This window comes from Physella acuta, unplaced genomic scaffold (assembly GCF_028476545.2).
Source record: "Physella acuta isolate Inbredline_101_S28 unplaced genomic scaffold, ASM2847654v3 ptg001433l, whole genome shotgun sequence".
Lineage (NCBI taxonomy): Eukaryota > Metazoa > Mollusca > Gastropoda > Physidae > Physella > Physella acuta.
Window position 1 is genome coordinate 292,439 of NW_026732948.1, and position 20,212 is coordinate 312,650.

Below are 20,212 nucleotides of genomic sequence, written 5' to 3' on the forward strand. Positions count from 1 at the left end.
ATTTAGAAAATTATCGATAGTCCCGAGCCAAGTAAAAAAGTAATTCCATTTACTGCGGAATTATTATTATGCTATTCTTGTTATTTTCATATTTCCTATGCTCGAGGCTGCGTTGTCATATCTGGCATTATCTGGGCTAGTGCAATGGGAATTCTCATTTCCTTAATTTCCAATGCAATATTTAGAAACACATCTAGATCTAATATTTCAAGCAAACTTTTTTCTTAACAATATTTAGGTCTAATCACCTCAAACAAAAGTTAGTAGGCTATTAGTTTTATTAATTATTTATAATTTTATAGCTAGTTTAAGTCTAAGAATAGAAGATCTCTCTAGCAGTCTAGCTAAAAAAAGATGAGCGAGTTAAAAATTTTAAGTTAAACTAAAATGATCTTCTTACTAAGTCTTACTTAATTAATTAGATCTACTTATTAGCCTACTCAGTTAATAATTAATACTTCACCACTTGATTAAGACTTTTAAGTTGATTTGATACTAACTTATGGACTACTGTAGATCTAGACTACATCTACTAGAGATTAGATTCAGAATTCTTCTAGTGACTAGAATCTAGTTCTAGATCTAGTGTTATGTACTAAATATGTACTCATGTAGACTAAATTCTAGTACACTACTTTTGACTTGAGACAATTGAGATTTTGACTAAATAATTAACTCTTAAACAAAGTCTAGATCTAGAATTTAGAATGTTGGATCTATGGATTATGTTGTTACAAAATACAGTATGCTTTACTGCCTAACCTAATTACTAGATCTAGGCCCTAACTAATTTAAATGAACTCACATAGAATCTAGATCTAAACTACTTGGAGCCCTGAGCTTCCCTGTGAGCACTCTATACATACCCCCTTTGTTAATTAATCTTAAATGTGCACGATACGCTATCTGTGCGATGGGGTAATAAATCTATAATCATTGACTAAACCTAATCAAGTGTGTCAGCCAGTCTCTGGCTTTCAGGGGACCTGAGTTGTGTTTACTACTGTTTACTGATGTTTTTAAACCTGGGGGCAGACCACAAACTTCCTACGAGACAGAAAAGACATTAAACATTAAAGGATCGTAATCTAGAATCTACTAATTGTCTTAATTTACTTAAAGCAGTTCATTTTTGTCATGTGATTTATTGACTTTTATTGAGAGCAAAATAAAAAAGAATAAATATACGCTAGGCCTACTTGTTTTTAACTAGTATCAACATACTATTTTAATTTTTAAGAATTCGTATTTGCTGAAATAAAAAAAAAAAACCCAGTAGGCCTATAATCAACCTTTATATTAATAATCTTTAAAATGCATTATGAACAAGTTTTTTTTCTTTAGTTACAATAAAGCATTCATAACTCATAATACATTTTAGTTACCAAAGCTTTTACTAGAGAAAAAAGTTCCTTTTATTTTCTTATTCTTATATTTAGAATTTTGAAAAAAATTGATCAATTTTTTAAATATGCTTTACACAAAACATTTTAAATAGAAAATCATACGTTAGCTATTAAGATTTGTGGGATTTTGTAATTCGTCTTTTTTAAAGAGAGACCATTCTATTGTGCTACTGTTTTCTTTCAGTGAAGAATTTACTCCAGTCCAGAATAAAATGTGTTCATGAAGTTAATGTAACATTATTTGCAAAAGAGTTGTGAAAGGACTTTTGCAAGTAGTTATTCTGAAAAGCAAGTTTTCATTTTTTGGGATTTATCATCATGGCTGATGAGCCGATGGCATCAGGGTCAGGAGAGGTGGCTATGACCTGGCTCCCATCTCCCATTGTTGACATTGGAGCAATGGGGATGAAACAGGTAAGCACAGATCTTTGTTTTTTCATTCAGGTGTTAATTCTGTGACGATAGATTCTATTTATGTTTGATTTAATTCTCTATGTGATGATTTGATTGGCCGGGCCTGCAATCTCTAACAAGTTCAGAATACTCACTTAAGACTTAAGTCACTGTTAGTGTAGTTGATTCACTTCTCATAGGCTAGTTGATTCACTTGTCATTTCATCTATGCTGCATTTGATTAGTTTGATATGACTTTGTTTTTTTAGTCAGAATCTGATGCTGAAGGGTCAGGCCTTGTGCTGTCTGAAGCTGTTGTAGATTCTGTGCCCATGTCAGGCGTTGACTGCACCCCGCCCCCCACAGCCAACAACATGAGTTTTATCATTGTTGCTGAGGCAGCAGCAGAGGAAGCAACCACTGGTATGGCATCATCTTACCTGACATCTGACATGATACATGACATCATTATGACATTACATCTTCCCCACAAGTAATTACTATAGTGTCTTTGATGTCAGCAAATTCACATGATTTAACCAAGTTAATTTTCCCTGTTTTTGACAGCTCTGTATCAAGATGTGGGCTCTGTGCAGTCCACGTGGGTCAGTGATGACCTCTCACAGAGCGACATGGAGGCAGAGGACTCTCATACAGGTAATGTCTTTCTTGACTCTCACACAGGTAATGTTAATGTCTTGCTTGACTCTCATACAGGTAATGTCTTGCTTGACTCTCACACAGGTAATGTCTTGCTTGACTCTCACACAGGTAATGTCTTGCTTGACTCTCATACAGGTAATGTCTTGCTTGACTCTCACACAGGTAATGTCTTGCTTGACTCTCATACAGGTAATGTCTTGCTTGACTCTCATACAGGTAATGTCTTGCTTGACTCTCACACAGGTAATGTCTTGCTTGACTCTCATACAGGTAATGTCTTGCTTGACTCTCACACAGGTAATGTCTTGCTTGACTCTCATACAGGTAATGTCTTGCTTGACTCTCATACAGGTAATGTCTTGCTTGACTCTCACACAGGTAATGTCTTTCTTGAATCTCATACAAGTAATGTCTTGCTTGACTCTCATACAGATAATTTCTTGCTTGACACTTACACAGGTCATGTGACCAAATTGTCTATTTAATAACTTTCAGATGCTGCAGAGGTGACAACGACAACTCCCCCAGGCCCAGCAATCGACTGCAGTATGCACACAATACTAAATCACCTGTCCGACCTGTCGGATGACACAGTGACGTCCACCACGGATGAGAGCAGTGGTCACCCGTTCCTCCAGCACAGCACATCTGACTCCTCCTCAGGTTCTGCTAGTTGCCAGAGTTCAGGGGTCAGCTCCCAGGGCTTGTTTGCCTGCTCTAGCTTGTCTGAGAGAAACACCTCCCCCTCAGATTTCCTGGATATGCCTTCCCATTCTAATGATGACTGGGATCCATTGAATCCGTACGGGCTATTTAATTTACCCGAGCCTAGGGGCTCGTCCAGTAACAGGAGACCTCATATTTGGACAGACGTAATGATGCAGAGAGACAGGGTTGGGTATGACATTTTTAACCTGAATGGAGAGGATTCTCAAAGTGATGAGGAAACTCCTGTCCGAACTGCAACACCCCCACCCCCTCAGGTGGAGTTATTCATGCCCCAGCCAGTAGGAGGGAGCAGGTTCCAGTCGCCTCGTGCCAGACGTTGTGTTGCTGACTCGTGGAGATACACCAGGTACCCCTCGTCTGGGGCAGCAACATCTGCATTTCTGGATGATTCAGGTAGGTACAAGTATATCAGTGAAATCATTCAGGTGGATGCAAGTATTTCAGTTTAATTATTCAGTTATATACAAGTGTATATCAGTTAAATTCAGGTATATTACAAGTATATCAGTTTAATTTTCCATGCTATATCTAGTTACAAAGAGAATTATGATTGTGATATACCTTTGTTGAATGTGGGAGGAAGGGGGGTGTTTTTTAGTGTTTTTTTTAGTTATGAGACAGTAATGTTGAATGGTAAATGTATTTAACCAATTGTTGTTCTCCAGGTTCAGGCTGTTCCATGAGTCGTCCATCTGGTCTTGGACTATTACTTGACCAGACAGAGAGGTTGGACAATGACCCATTTCTTGGCATGCCAGAACCAGGTTTGATTTAATTTTTTTCTAAGTTCCTTTAGAGCACTTTATTTTGTTTAGAAAGGTGAATCAGTTGTGTTTACTAGTTTTATTCACTTAAACGGGTTGTCTTGTCATCAGCCAATGATGCTCTCAGAAGTGACATGTCTGGAAGACTCAACAGTGACCAGCGCCCTGAGTCACCAACACTACAAACTTTTCAGGGAAGTTTGTCTGGTAGGTGCCCTAACTTTTCTTACCTAGCCTGTCTGGTAGGTGCCCTAACTTTTCTCAACTAGCCTGTCTGGTAGGTGTTCCTAACTTTTTTTTACCTAGCCTGTCCTCTAGGTGCCCCTAACTTACCTAGCCTGTCTGGTAGGTGTCCCTAACTTTTCTTACCTAGCCTGCCTTGTAGGTGCCCCTAACTTTTCTTAGCTAGCCTGTCTGGTAGGTGCCACTTTATTCAACTTGCCATTACTGCCATCACTGGATACATAATATCTGTTTAAGTGAGGTTAGTTAAGCATCACCCTACAACTGTTACAGAAATGATGACCACTAGAGATGCAAACATGCCATTCCATCGACGCTCCCATCAAAACCTGGGTGAGGAGATGGTGGAGACGGTATTTGTCCAGGAGGGGATGACCTTCAGCTTACCTGTGCCAAAGAATGGAAAAAAGTCCTCACATTGTGGATGTAAAGGAAAAGAACCCAAACAGGCATGGGATTTGTCTTCCAAAAGGTAAGAAATGACCACTGGATTCTGTAAAAACATGCCCTGTGTGAGAAAATATTTTACTTAACATCTACTTCCTTGCAGGTCTGCCAACACAAATGGAGCTTCTACATCAAGAGATGGGGCAACTGCTGAGGTCAGGGACACCTTTCTTGGTGCTGAGGCTGGCTCAAACACAGCTGGTGGCCCGTCCAGCCAGCGACTAGGGGACTGCAGTCATGCCAGAACTGTCTCATCAGGTGGCGCCAGTAGTCCATCATCCCACAACCAGCAAGATGGGCCAGCCAGGGACTCTAGGCATCAATTCCCTTCTTTCTTAGAGCCTGACCCACCCATGGATTCAAGTTCTTCCTCGTCTGAATCTTCAGATCGCAACTTTTTTTCTTCTCCTGAGAGTAACAGATCAGTGAGGAGACATGACTCATCCAATATGGTGGACACACTTCTGGCTAATCCGCCATCCACCACCAGCTCTAGTTTGGTGGACACTCTTCTGGCTAATCCACCATCCACAACCAGTCCTAGTCTGAATACTTCCCGGAACAGTTCCACCCCAAACCTTATGGACTCTCTCTTCTCACCTGTGCGGCCTAGCCAGGGTGGCCAGACAGGTGCCAACAGCCAGCCTTGGAACCATTGGCTGCAGGACATCTGGCGGCAGGGCCTGGGGCAGATTGTTGAAGGTGGTGGTGACGGCCCCAGTAGAACTGACCCAGCTGCCCCATCTGCCCAGGGCACCACCAACGGATCAGATGACAGCGATGTTGAAGTTGTCATGGTGGAACCAAGGTAAGTCTTAAACAATTTGCTCCATTTCCTAGGCTTAAAGTACTCTGGCAATTATAGTCGTACGGGGTTTTTTCATTGTGCTAGTTCAGTAGTTTGAAACGATGTCCAATTAAAACTTGTTTTTTTTTAAAAAAACTTTTTTTTATAGAAATAGTCATGCAACAGTTGTTGTGGATTTGACCACAGAATCAGATGAAGGTGTGGATCTCACAGGGTCTGATGAAGGTAAGCACAGTTATTATGTTCTCACACAGGTGGGGGGTAGGGGTCATTCTGCTCGGGGTCATTCTGCTCATGCAGTAATTTTATAAAATACGTAATGAATTTGTACGTCTTTTTAGATTAAGTCGCGCACAAAATATATCTTGCACACTCAATTTTTGTACTATTAAGTGAATTTTGCTACAAACCCTTTGTTGTGTGCGCACACTGCTAAGTGCAGGCTAGTGTGTCACAGGACATAGGAACACTAATTGGTTACAAGCCACTAGACTTAATGAAATCAAAACTCATTAAAAGTAACAATAATACAGAATGCACACCACACAGAAACTAAACAAGAAACACAGTCAATTCTATCTAGCTTAAAACATGACCCACTAGAACACAGATAATGCGCAATAAAAACTAAAACACGCTGGACCACAAAAATAGCTCACAGCACTGGACACAGTGAGCAGTAATGACAAACTAGATTAACAAGTAGAGCATCATCAGCCTAATCACTATTCACAACACCCATTAAGTGTTTCATTTTTTTTTATAGTTTCTAAAACTGATAAGATTGTGTCAAGCTGCCCTTGTAACTTTTTTGTAATTTTTTAATTTGAAGATTATCTGGAAACTTTGCAAATATTTTGTTAAAACTTTTTTTCATCTGTCATTGTGTTTGACTCAGTTGTTCTTACCCTCCACCAGAGCACGCTGTCCCACCAACAACCCAGCCAAGCAACCCCACAAGTGAGGCAGCCCCCACACACAGCCAGCACACCCCACACTTGGAGCCCCAGGGTCCCTCAGTAACTACATTTAGGCCGACGTCTTTCCTACAGAACCGCAGCCCTAGGATCCCAGTAAGTGACTTTAGTCTCCACTTAAGAGGAGGTTTAATCATCTCAATATTAGCATTTTATCACCAACATTTTACACCATGTGTCTGTTATAACCCCAAGACCCATTTCTCTAATGGCTTTACTGGCTTACTCTCTGAAAGGTTTCATCATGGAGAAATGCTGAAGACACAGCCCACTTTTTCATTGGGCCGTCTGCCCATGCCCAGACCCCCAGAGAAGGCTCACGTCCACCCACCCAGCCCAGGGAAGCAGCCCAGGGTAGTTCAAGCGTGACTGGCCAGGAGCCCAGCGAGCAGCGTGCTGCCTCTAGTGTGTGTTGTCAGTGCCAGTGTCAGAGATGTATGCAATCAACGGTAAGAGATGAAATAATCATGGTGGCAGCTCATCTAATGATCTGCTACCTTAGGCTACCTTAGGAAACTTTCTTGATAAAAAAACTTTTACCTAAGTACTATCACATAATTAAACACATCAGAATTGTGTTAAGTGGAGTGAGCATTAGAATTTTACATTTGGGATTAAAATAATAGACTAATCCCAGACAAATAAACAAAACTTGTAGCTGTATAGTTTTAAGTTGGTGTGCAGACATTTCAACATTTTTTCTAGCCCTTGATGCAAAGACCCACACAAAACCCTTGGCAAGATCAGCAGGGCAGAGACCATGAAGTTAGTACAGTTTGAGTCACTATAGGTCATAACCCCTCATGTATTGATCTTTGAGTAGATTTAAACAGATTGTGTTTCACACAACCATTAACTTCCCAATCTTCTCCTCAAACATCTCCCTTGTAAACTCAATTAAAGATTGTAGCTCTTTGTGGATAAGTAAATATTTTTACAAAAAAATCAAGCTCTTTTAAGAGTATTAGATCATTATAATGTACACCAATAAAAGTTGGAGATAAAAATTAGCAGATTAAATTTAAAATTGGTCATTTAAGGGAAAATTTATTTTCATCTAAACAAATATCCAAATTGCTCAGTCAATAGCAATATGGTCATCTGATATATATAATTTAGTAAATACTTTATCAGTCATATATAAATTTAATTTCAATTTTAAAGTAACTGAAAAAAAAGAAAGATGGGTAAAAAATTCGGGGTGAGAAGAAAATAGTATTAAAAACAATTCTAGATTGCATTGATATAAGGAAGTTGAAACACTTCTATTTCATGTCTTTTTCATTAAAATATTAGCTTTATTCTACTAATATGGTATACAGAGCGCTACGGGTAGAGGGTGTTTCAGGAAGTTAATGGTTGACAAGTTGTGTGTACAGAAAACATTGCCAATAGTGTCAGTAATTGTTTGAATACTCTCTGTTTCAGCATGGCCCTGACAACCCTTGGAGAGTTCGAGCCCACAAACACCACATGTGTCAGGGATGTTCCCACGCCTCGCCCTGCCCCCACGTCACGGACAGCCCCAGTGTAATGAGCACCTTCATGCCATCACAAACCAACATCCCACCACACTCTTGCACCAGCAGTCCAGCTAGCTCGTCAAACCCATTTTCCATGGGCAATCCAGCGTCCAGCCATGCCAGCACACCGTATCACCAGGCAGCGCTGTCCCGCCAGCTCCACCATCACCATCACCACCACCATCATGTGTCTAGAAACCTACAGCCCATCCAGCGCCCTCAGCCTGTTCCCCCACAAAGGTATTATAGGTAAATGAACTTATGTTTCACTAGATATAAAATAGCAGTTTCAATATACCTTCAAAAGTTATTTAGATGTTTTGTTGTGGATTTAATGCATGCTGTAACAAACATGGCTGTTGAACTTTGTCCTTTAGGACCTCTCCACACATACATCACCACATGCCCCACAGTGGGATATCTGTCAACAGAAGTGGCAACATGGGAGGTCCTGCTGACATGAACTGTGGGTCACAGTTCAGAGGTTAGTCTTTGTCTTGTGGCACAGCTTGTATCCACTACTCATCAGCAACCTTGTCTTTTTAATGAATTTTAAAAAAATTGTATTTGCTTTAAGAAGCTTACAGTTCCACCTGTACTAAACAGCATCTTTTAATAAGGCACCATAATTACTGACTCTTGAAATTAAATGTCAGAAATATGCCAGGATCACAAAGTGAAAAAACAAATACTCATATATAATTTAAATTTCTCACCAAATGAGCTCTTGTATAATTAAAATTACTCACCTAATGAGTCTTGTATAATTAAAATTACTCACCTAATGAGTCTTGTATAATTAAAATTACTCACCTAATGAGTCTTGTATAATTAAAATTACTCACCTAATGAGTCTTGTATAATTAAAATTACTCACCTAATGAGTCTTGTATAATTAAAATTACTCACCTAATGAGTCTTGTATAATTAAAATTACTCACCTAATGAGTCTTGTATAATTTAAATGACTCACCTAATGAGTCTTGTATAATTTAAATGACTCACCTAATGAGTCTTGTATAATTTAAATGACTCACCTAATGAGTCTTGTATAATTTAAATGACTCACCTAATGAGCTCTTGTATAATTTAAATGACTCACCTAATGAGCTCTTGTATAATCTAAATGACTCACCTAATGAGTTCTTGTATAATTTAAATGACTCACCTAATGAGTCTTGTATAATTTAAATGACTCACCTAATGAGTCTTGTATAATTTAAATGACTCACCTAATGAGTTCTTGTATAATTTAAATGACTCACCTAATGAGTTCTTGTATAATTTAAATGACTCACCTAATGAGCTCTTGTATAATTTAAATGACTCACCTAATGAGCTCTTGTATAATCTAAATGACTCACCTAATGAGCTCTTGTATAATTGAAATGAACCCACCTAACATGCCCATGTTTGCCCCCAGTAACTGACCATGCTATATCCTCAGTGATGAGACACCAGCCTCCCCAGGCCCACATCCACCACCACATCTACCATCCTGCCAGGGAGAACTACGGCTTCCTCTTCAGCTGCCAGTCCCCATCCCTGCTCCAGTTCCACGGTGCCAACCATCCTGTCTCCCCCGCACCTGCAGCTGGCTGTCATCACTCAGGCCTGCTGTGTGCTGCTACCTGCACCTCCTGCAGCCACCCTCCCCCTGGCCCCGGCCACCCTCCCCCTGGCCACCCTCCCCCCGGCCACCCTCCCCCTGGCCACCCTCCCCCCAGCACCAGCCAGGCTAACTCTGTCTCTAGGGTGGTGGCCAGAGATCCACAAACAGCAATGAGGTAAGGAAAGTTGGGATAGTTCAATCACTCATGTCCATATGGGGAATGTTGGGATAGTTCAATCACTCATGTCCATATGGGGAAAGTTGGGATAGTTGAATCACTAAAGAATTAATATCAAACATAATTTTTAATCATTAATGAACAAATGGAATAGTGGATTAATTAATAAAGTCTGTAATTAAATATTTTGAATGAAAAAATAAAGTAAAAATTAGCTTTTGTTAAGCCAAGGTTAAAGCTAGATATTTCTCTGAATTATTTTGTTTTTATAATAGAGGAAGTTATTAGCAATAGTTTATCAGTTTTAGAAATCTGGCCTGCTAGGTGTCATTGTATATTGTGTAGCAGCTGAGTCAACCATTCAAGTGAAATAACAGCACACATTTCTTCTCCCCAGCATGGATACACTTACATCACAAGCCAGCCAGCGCCCTCTGTCCCCCCCACAACCCAGCATCATGTCACATTACCACCTGCCCAGGTTGAGGCCACCCCCTGCGGCTCACCAACACCTCCCTCCTGTCCCAGCCGTGTCACCCTCCAACCAGCCACCTCTAAGCACCCCTCAGTCAGCAGCGCTTGCCTTATCTCAGCCCCCAGAGAGCAGCCAGCATCTGCCACAGGCACACTCCAACAGCTCCTCAGTGCTGCACCCTCACCCCGGAATGTTCTGTGACCATGCTCATCCCCACCCACATGAGACGCAACGCATGGTGAGTCAGTCGGGTCAAGTCCCCCATATGTTAACCCGCTTGATACGTAATAATGAGGTAAACTCTGTGTTTCTTTCCACCATCTCAGTGTTGTACCTCACCAAGGCATGAGCGTAGTTTTCTCTCACACAAGCGTTCAGTTCTCCCTTTATCTCTTCTATTATGCTCTCAAGTTAATCACGATCTCTCAGTGTCCTAGTAACTAAGTCTGATCTTCTGTCAATTCAATGTTTTAACATAACACCTAGACTATTTCACCATGTTTGGATTAGCTCTATCAATATTTTTTGTTTCATCAGCATTTTAGAATGTTCTCACACCTTACTTTATTTGTACTTTCAATTTCAACTAGTGTATTTTATCTAAATTAAATATTTTAATGTGTTCTATAATCTTAGTTTATTAGAATCCTTAACAGTTCTAAAAATACCCCAATTAGTCCTCTACTATTCTACTTTATTCTAAGAACATCTTCCCTTATTTATATTCTCTTTCATCTTCTATCATTATCTATTCTACATAGTTCTTTCAATATGTTAGATTGTTCTATTTATCTTACATTAGTTCTATCCATATACACATTAGTTCTATCAATAAGTTAGATTGTTCTATTAACATTAGTTTCATTACACCTAACCTCATCTCCTGATTGATTAGAAATATTTACCTTAGCTATGTTAATAATTTTTGTCTAGGATATTACAACAGTTAATTTTTTGTACATTTGACAAATGTGTTTTGACTGTTAGTGAGCTAGATGATGTATTAAAAGATTAACAATAATGATTGTGTAACAGATTATCTGTTAGATTGTAGATATTGATCTGTCAAACCATATACCAACATGGGTCACACATGTTTGTCTGAAAAACACTTGCCTTAATATCCATTTGCCTGAATGGACGTTCCCCAAACATGACAGTTGCTTGAATAGACCATATAACTGATTAATTTTTGTGTTTTTTTAACCATCTAGTATCTAGAAATTAATTTTTTTCTTCCTGTTTTAATTAACCTACCATTGCTCTATTAAGTGATGGCTATACCATTGCTCTATTAAGTGATGGTTTAAACCCATTTTTAAACAGTTTGTTAAATGGGAATCAAATGCTTGCCACTGTATTCAATTTTTAAATAGTTTCAGCTGAAATGGCCCTATTAGTTATGAAATAATCACAGTTCAACATCAACTAAACAAGCTATTCTTAAAAAAAGTATTGAAGGCAGCAGAACTTATTACTTAGAAATCAAAAGTGTCTTTGTTCAATGATAAAGACATTGTCTAAATCACACAGTAAATGGTCTATAATGACCTCAACATGAGAACCAAAGAAGCTGTAAACAAGAATCAAAAGTGATGCTATTTGAATGATGTAAGACTGTGCTGTCAGTTATTGCCAGGGGTCAGGCAAAAAGTCAAACAATTGATTAGTAACTATATACCTAAACCATCGCTGGCACCCCCGTAAGTTTCAATAACCACTGGAGAAAAAAAAGAAATAAGCCCTGCTTACTGCATGGGAAACAATAATCTGAGCACAGAAATTGTTTTACTTGTTACCTCTTTTGATTTACCCATATGTTTTAAGACAAAGATAACCGCCTTAGGCAAATTGTATTCAGGCAAGTTTCTTTCAGGCTTTTTATGTAGACTGCCAATTTCAATGTATATATGACAAAGTTAAGTGTGGAGCAGTTGCGGTAGGCTGCACAGGGTTTAGCTGATGACAATATCTGACCCAACTAACCGACCATTGCTGAGCTTTAGCTGTTAGCTTATGACCATAGCTGATCTAGCTGACCAACCAAAAATTTTGTTTTTGATCTCTAGTATCCCTGGGCTGAGCTGATGCCCTATTCTCCTGGTGTGGCCTTACCGTTACCATTTAATCTGGAACGCCAGGTGATGGAATATATTAGTGTATGTAGATAGGGCTTGTTGTGTTCTTGTAAGCCAGCTGATGGAATATATTAGTGTATGTAGATAGGTCTTGTTGTGTACTTGTAAGCCAGGTGATGGAATATATTAGTGTATGTAGATAGGTCTTGTTGTGTACTTGTAAGCCAGCTGATGGAATATATTAGTGTATGTAGATAGGGCTTGTTGTGTGCCTGATGATGGAATATATTAGTGTATGTAGATGGGGCTTGTTGTGTTCTTGTGAGCCAGCTGATGGAATATATTAGTGTATGTAGATAGGGCTTGTTGTGTGCCAGGTGATGGAATATATTAGTGTATGTAGATGGGGCTTGTTGTGTTCTTGTAAGCCAGGTGATGGAATATATTAGTGTATGTAGATAGGGCTTGTTGTGTTCTTGTAAGCCAGGTGATGGAATATATTAGTGTATGTAGATAGGGCTTGTTGTGTTCTTGTAAGCCAGGTGATGGAATATATTAGTGTATGTAGATAGGGCTTGTTGTGTTCTTGTAAGCCAGGTGATGGAATATATTAGTGTATGTAGATAGGGCTTGTTGTGTTCTTGTAAGCCAGGTGATGGTATATAGTAGTGTATGTAGATAGGGCTTGTTGTGTGCCTGATGATGGAATATATTAGTGTATGTAGATAGGGCTTGTTGTGTTCTTGTAAGCCAGATGATGGAATATATTAGTATATGTAGATAGGGCTTGTTGTGTGCCTGATGATGGAATATATTAGTGTATGTAGATAGGGCTTGTTGTGTTCTTGTAAGCCAGGTGATGGAATATATTAGTGTATGTAGATAGGGCTTGTTGTGTTCTTGTAAGCCAGGTGATGGAATATATTAGTGTATGTAGATAGGGCTTGTTGTGTTCTTGTAAGCCAGGTGATGGAATATATTAGTGTATGTAGATAGGGCTTGTTGTGTTCTTGTAAGCCAGATGATGGAATATATTAGTGTATGTAGATAGGGCTTGTTGTGTTCTTGTAAGCCAGGTGATGGTATATAGTAGTGTATGTAGATAGGGCTTGTTGTGTGCCAGATGATGGAATATATTAGTGTATGTAGATAGGGCTTGTTGTGTTCTTGTAAGCCAGATGATGGAATATATTAGTGTATGTAGATAGGGCTTGTTGTGTGCCTGATGATGGAATATATTAGTGTATGTAGATAGGGCTTGTTGTGTTCTTGTAAGCCAGGTGATGGAATATATTAGTGTATGTAGATAGGGCTTGTTGTGTTCTTGTAAGCCAGATGATGGAATATATTAGTGTATGTAGATAGGGCTTGTTGTGTTCTTGTAAGCCAGGTGATGGAATATATTAGTGTATGTAGATAGGGCTTGTTGTGTTCTTGTAAGCCAGATGATGGAATATATTAGTGTATGTAGATAGGGCTTGTTGTGTGCCAGGTGATGGAATATATTAGTGTATGTAGATAGGGCTTGTTGTGTGCCAGATGATGGAATATATTAGTGTATGTAGATAGGGCTTGTTGTGTTCTTGTAAGCCAGGTGATGGAATATATTAGTGTATGTAGATAGGGCTTGTTGTGTGCCAGATGATGGAATATATTAGTGTATGTAGATAGGGCTTGTTGTGTTCTTGTAAGCCAGGTGATGGAATATATTAGTGTATGTAGATAGGGCTTGTTGTGTGCCAGATGATGGAATATATTAGTGTATGTAGATAGGGCTTGTTGTGTGCCTGATGATGGAATATATTAGTGTATGTAGATAGGGCTTGTTGTGTTCTTGTAAGCCAGGTGATGGAATATATTAGTGTATGTAGATAGGGCTTGTTGTGTGCCAGGTGATGGAATATATTAGTGTATGTAGATAGGGCTTGTTGTGTTCTTGTAAGCCAGGTGATGGAATATATTAGTGTATGTAGATAGGGCTTGTTGTGTTCTTGTAAGCCAGGTGATGGAATATATTAGTGTATGTAGATAGGGCTTGTTGTGTTCTTGTAAGCCAGGTGATGGAATATATTAGTGTATGTAGATAGGGCTTGTTGTGTGCCAGATGATGGAATATATTAGTGTATGTAGATAGGGCTTGTATTGTTGTGTTCTTGTATATAAGGTTTTTTATTGTATGTAAATATAGCGTTATAGTATATACTGCTTGTTATTTTTGTGTTATTGTATGTATATGAGGCTTGTTGTAATTGTGTGATTGTATGTATATTGCATGTAATGTTATGTTATTGTATGTATATAAGTATAAGGTTTGTTATAATTGTGGTTTTGTATATAGTTAGGCCTTATTATTGTATGTAGATATGGCTTTGTATTGTTATGTTATTGTATGTATAAAAGTTTTGTTATAATTGTGTTATTGTATGTAATTAGGGCTTGATATTGTTGTGTATACAAGGTTTGTTAAAATCAAGATTAATCTATGCTTATTCTACATGCACTTCATTCTAACCCAAACCTAATCGTTAATCTATACTGCATTCCATAATAGAAACCAAAAATCAACTCTTCAAAAAACACCTAAAATTTTAAAAATGCCTTCACCTGAGCTACATCTTTAATTAAATCTGGAACTAAACTGGAACTAAACTAGACCACACCATAACCTTTACCTAAACTTTTAACTTTTATAACTAATAAAGACATCACTTATAATGTGACTTTTAAAAAATATCAGATTTTGTGAATGTTAGAACAGATTGTTTTAATAAATGTTTCAAATCTTTTTGACAGGATTACAATCATCGTCCTGTTCTCCCACCCAGGGTAAGTGACAACACAGCTCATCAAGACAGCATCAACACAACAACACTACATCAACACTACATTAACACATCAGCACAACATTAACACAACACTACATCAACACCACATTAACACATCAACACCACATTAACACAACACTACATCTCACAACATTAACACATTAAAACACAAGAACAACATTAACACATCAACAGTACCTAAACAACATTGCCGACTCAACATTACTGTCTATACTACCTCAACACTACCTTATATGTCTTCACCACCTGGTTATGTCTACACCACCTCACCACTACCTTACCTCATGTCTACACCACTACCTTATCTCATAAAAACTCATCACTACCTCATCCACTGAAAAAGTTAACAAACTGAGATGTTAAAATCTGTGTTACAGATGACCATAGAGAGACGCCACCCACAACATCCACACTTTGATATGAGTCACTGCAACATGATGGGCGCCACACAGGAAGTCATTGAGCGCAATACTCTACCACACAAATATAAGAAGGTATCTCTAGGTTTTGTTTCTGTTGTAGCAAGGGATATTTCACACAGTACCTCTAGGTTTTGTTTCTGTTGTAGCAAGGGATATTTCACACAGTACCTCTAGGTTTTGTTTCTGTTGTACCAAGGGATATTTCACACAGTACCTCTAGGTTTTGTTTCTGTTGTACCAAGGGATATTTCACACAGTACCTCTAGGTTTTGTTTCTGTTGTCATTCACACATGTCAGACCTCGTTTGTACCTCTAGGTTTTGTTTCTATTGTACCAAGGGATATTTCACATGTCAGACCTCTTTTGTACCTTTAGGTTTATTTCTGCTGTACCAAGGGATATTTCACATATGTCAGACCTCGTTTGATCCTCTAGGTTTATTTGTGCTGTACCAAGGAATATTTCACATGTCAGACCTCTTTTGTACCTCTTAAGTTTATTTCTGCTGTACCAAGGGATAATTCACATATGCCAGACCTCTACCTTTAGGTTTATTTCTGCTGTACCAAGGGATATTTCACACATGTCAAACCTCATTTGATAAATATGTCGGACTGCCATACTTGTATGATAATTTTAAATCAGATGTTTAGTACATTCTTATATTTTCATTGTTTGCATGAGTACCAAGTATCTTTGACTCTTCCAAACCTTTGAACACCAAGTTTCTGTTTCCTTCAGGTGGAGACATGCGCAGGGGGAGACAACCCTGACAGCAACAACCACCAGGAGAAGTGCACCATCTGTCTCAGTGAGTTTGAGACAGGTGAGGATGTCAGGTCAGTTGTTTCATTCAGTCATGTGTGTTTAACAGCGGACCACAGCACTGACCTGTTTAACATCTGACCAAAGCACTGACCTAACAGCTGACCACAGCACTGACCAGTTTAACAGCTGACCACAGCTCTGACCTAACAGCTGACCACACCACTGACCTGTTTAATTAACAGCTGACCACATCACTGACCTGGTTAATTAACAGCTGACCACAGCACTGACCTGTTTAACAGCTGACCACAGCTCTGACCTAACAGCTGACCACACCACTGACCTGTTTAACAGCTGACCACACCACTGACCTGTTTAATTAACAGCTGACCACATCACTGACCTGGTTAATTAACAGCTGACCACAGCACTGACCTGTTTAACAGCTGACCACACCACTGACCTGTTTAATTAACAGCTGACCACATCACTGACCTGGTTAATTAACAGCTGACCACAGCACTGACCTGTTTAACAGCTGACCACAGCACTGACCTAACAGCTGACCACACCACTGACCTAACAGCTGACCACAGCACTGACCTAACAGCTGACCACAGCACTGACCTGTTAAACAGCTGACCACAGCACTGACCTGTTTAACAGCTGACCACAGCACTGACCTGTTTAACAGCTGACCACAGCACTGACCTGTCTAACAGCTGACCACAGCACTGACCTGTTTAACAGCTGACCACAGCACTGACCTAACAGCTGAACACAGCACTGACCTGTCTAACAGCTGACCACAGCACTGACCTGTTTAACAGCTGACCACAGCACTGACCACAGCACTGACCTGTTCAACAGCTGACCACAGCTCTGACCTAACAGCTGACCACAGCACTGACCTGTCTAACAGCTGACCACAGCACTGACCTGTTTAACAGCTGACCACAGCACTGACCTGTTTAACAGCTGACCACAGCACTGACCTGTCTAACAGCTGACCACAGCACTGACCTGTTTAACAGCTGACCACAGCACTGACCTAACAGCTGAACACAGCACTGACCTGTCTAACAGCTGACCACAGCACTGACCTGTTTAACAGCTGACCACAGCACTGACCTGTTTAACAGCTGACCACAGCACTGACCTGTTTAACAGCTGACCACAGCACTGACCTGTTTAACAGCTGACCACAGCACTGACCTGTTTAACAGCTGACCACAGCACTGACTAGCCTGTACTAATGTAGTGAGCAGTTGAAACATCAACTTTTCCTGTTTCAGACGTCTTCCCTGCATGCACCTGTTCCACAGTGAATGTGTGGACCAATGGCTGTCCACCAACAAAAACTGCCCTATATGCCGGGTGGATATAGAAGCCGGTGCGTTTAAGGGAATTCTTGCCTTAGGTGGAGCTAGTAGCCAGGGACAATGACATCAGGACAATAGTTGTAAATAAGATTTCAAATCCATTCATATATTCAAGTCATTTGTAAATATGACATCTTAAAGTATGTACAGCATTGGTCAGATTTTTACTGGGAGTTGGTCAAATAGTTTTACAATGTTTTGTACACATTTGCCTGTTTGCTTCTTGTCCATGTTTGAAGTTGAGTTGACCTTCATAGTTGAACTACACCTAGGTGATGTAGTGAACTACACCCAGGTGATGTAGTGAACTACACCCAGGTGATGTAGTGAACTACACCCAGGTGATGTAGTGAACTACACCCAGGTGATGTAGTGAACTACACCCAGGTGATGTAGTGAACTACACCCAGGTGATGTAGTGAACTACACCCAGGTGATGTAGTGTAGTGAACTACACCCAGGTGATGTAGTGAACTACACCCAGGTGATGTAGTGTAGTGAACTACACCCAGGTGATGTAGTGTAGTGAACTACACCCAGGTGATGTAGTGTAGTGAACTACACCCAGGTGATGTAGTGAACTACACCCAGGTGATGTAGTGTAGTGAACTACACCCAGGTGATGTAGTGTAGTGAACTACACCCAGGTGATGTAGTGAACTACACCCAGGTGATGTAGTGAACTACACCCAGGTGATGTAGTGAACTACACCCAGGTGATGTAGTGAACTACACCCAGGTGATGTAGTGTAGTGACCTACACCCAGGTGATGTAGTGTAGTGAACTACACCCAGGTGATGTAGTGAACTACACCCAGGTGATGTAGTGAACTACACCTAGGTGATGTAGTGAACTACACCCAGGTGATGTAGTGAACTACACCCAGGTGATGTAGTGTAGTGAACTACACCCAGGTGATGTAGTGAACTACACCCAGGTGATGTAGTGAACTACACCCAGGTGATGTAGTGAACTACACCCAGGTGATGTAGTGAACTACACCCAGGTGATATAGTGAACTACACCCAGGTGATGTAGTGAACTACACCCAGGTGATGTAGTGAACTACACCCAGGTGATGTAGTGAACTACACCCAGGTGATGTAGTGTAATGAACTACACCCAGGTGATGTAGTGAACTACACATTTTTCAAGCTGCTTTTTATACCCATAGAAAGGGAAGTAAATAGGGTGAGTTAATAGTAACTGAGATGTCCAGGATTTTTAGCTATGGAAAAAGTTCCAGGTTCAAATCCTCATAAATGATGATGTGGCTGAGTCAAGCTAGAGAAGTACCAACTAGAAGAGCCATATGACCAGTAGCACTATGCTAGAGAAGTACCAACTAGAAGAGCCATATGACCAGTAGCACTATGTTAGAGAGGATGAAACTGGTTGGACAATCAGCCTCAGCATCACACAATTATTTTCACCCATTCTGTTATCTCAAGTCATTTACGTGTGATGTTCATTAAACACCTCAGGAAAAAAATTGTTCAGAAGAAATACAACTTACCACAAGCAACATTGTGTATTTGCAATATGGCATCTCACACTAATTCTTCTACTTTGTATTACCACATGATTTGTTCATTTTAGCACTAATTTTATCATGGGATGTCAGCAGTTTTGTCTAGTATTTCTTTGGTGCATGCCCGCCAAGGTTTCTTGAATGTACTCATTTTTTACTGCTGGTGACTGCAACTTGCAAGTGTTTGTTAAACATCTCTTGTCAGCACTGAACCTCCATGTTGGTTAGAACTTTGCTCACTTTAACTCAGGTGAGAAAAACCTTTTCCTCAGGTGAGAAACACCTTTTTCCTCAGGTGAGAAACACCTTTTTCCTCAGGTGACACACCTTATCCACACACATTTAAGTTTTTCTGTCCTTCTGATGTGTTTAGCTTTCCCTTAACTGTACAAATGTGTCACTGAGTTCTCAGGGATATTTTCTTGCTCTTTTTACTTGCAACAGTGGTTTTAAAAAAAACTTTGTGACCAAAGGTGGTTTTCTTTTTTAAACAATTACCACAAGAAAATGAAATTGTTTGTATTACTAATTATTGAGGAGAATCTACATGAACTTATTGTAAATGGTTGTAACACATTTCATATGATAGTAGATACTCCTGTTGTGATGTGCATTGAATTTGACTGCCTGTGTCTTATTTTAGAGCACAATTCATTGAGAGATGGGTGCACGCTCATCAACACTGGTCATGGCTGTAAAACATTAGTCAAAAAACTATCAATACTAGTCTTGGTGTACATTTATATATAGCCCTCTACAGATATATGCATACATACACATGCACAAATTTACTGGAACAGTGTAAATATATAGATAATTCAAATATTAGTTATGTTTTCTTCACAAATAAAAGTGTTTGTTTGATTATGTTAATCTGCAACATTTAAAGATTTGTTAAGGACTAAAGAAGCCCCTGTTAAATGTCCTCTTGTATTTAATCCCTGTTAAATGTCCTCTTGAGTTTA

The 20,212-nt window shown here is 39.5% G+C and overlaps 1 protein-coding gene across 5 annotated transcripts; it reads left to right on the plus strand.

The window, feature by feature from the left end:
- The first annotated feature begins 98 nt into the window (after positions 1 to 98).
- Positions 99 to 18,271, plus strand: LOC131927716 (mucin-12). 5 transcript variants are annotated; one of them, XM_059283490.1, is made up of 22 exons: positions 99 to 259; positions 1,591 to 1,820; positions 2,069 to 2,222; positions 2,367 to 2,456; positions 2,958 to 3,584; positions 3,857 to 3,955; positions 4,067 to 4,162; positions 4,472 to 4,670; positions 4,749 to 5,453; positions 5,602 to 5,678; positions 6,372 to 6,526; positions 6,667 to 6,879; positions 7,136 to 7,195; positions 7,859 to 8,202; positions 8,331 to 8,437; positions 9,401 to 9,740; positions 10,141 to 10,513; positions 12,288 to 12,377; positions 15,090 to 15,122; positions 15,520 to 15,636; positions 16,307 to 16,404; positions 17,629 to 18,271. In XM_059283490.1, the coding sequence occupies exons 2-22, from the start codon at positions 1,725 to 1,727 to the stop codon at positions 17,777 to 17,779; spliced, it is 4,224 nt and encodes a 1,407-aa protein (XP_059139473.1). In that variant the 5' UTR covers positions 99 to 259; positions 1,591 to 1,724; the 3' UTR covers positions 17,780 to 18,271. The 5 variants fall into 5 exon arrangements, with proteins under 5 accessions (XP_059139473.1, XP_059139474.1, XP_059139475.1 ...); XM_059283491.1 differs by having other exon boundaries at positions 12,288 to 12,359; positions 17,629 to 18,270; XM_059283492.1 differs by having other exon boundaries at positions 10,141 to 10,456; positions 17,629 to 18,270.
- Positions 18,272 to 20,212: the final 1,941 nt, after the last annotated feature.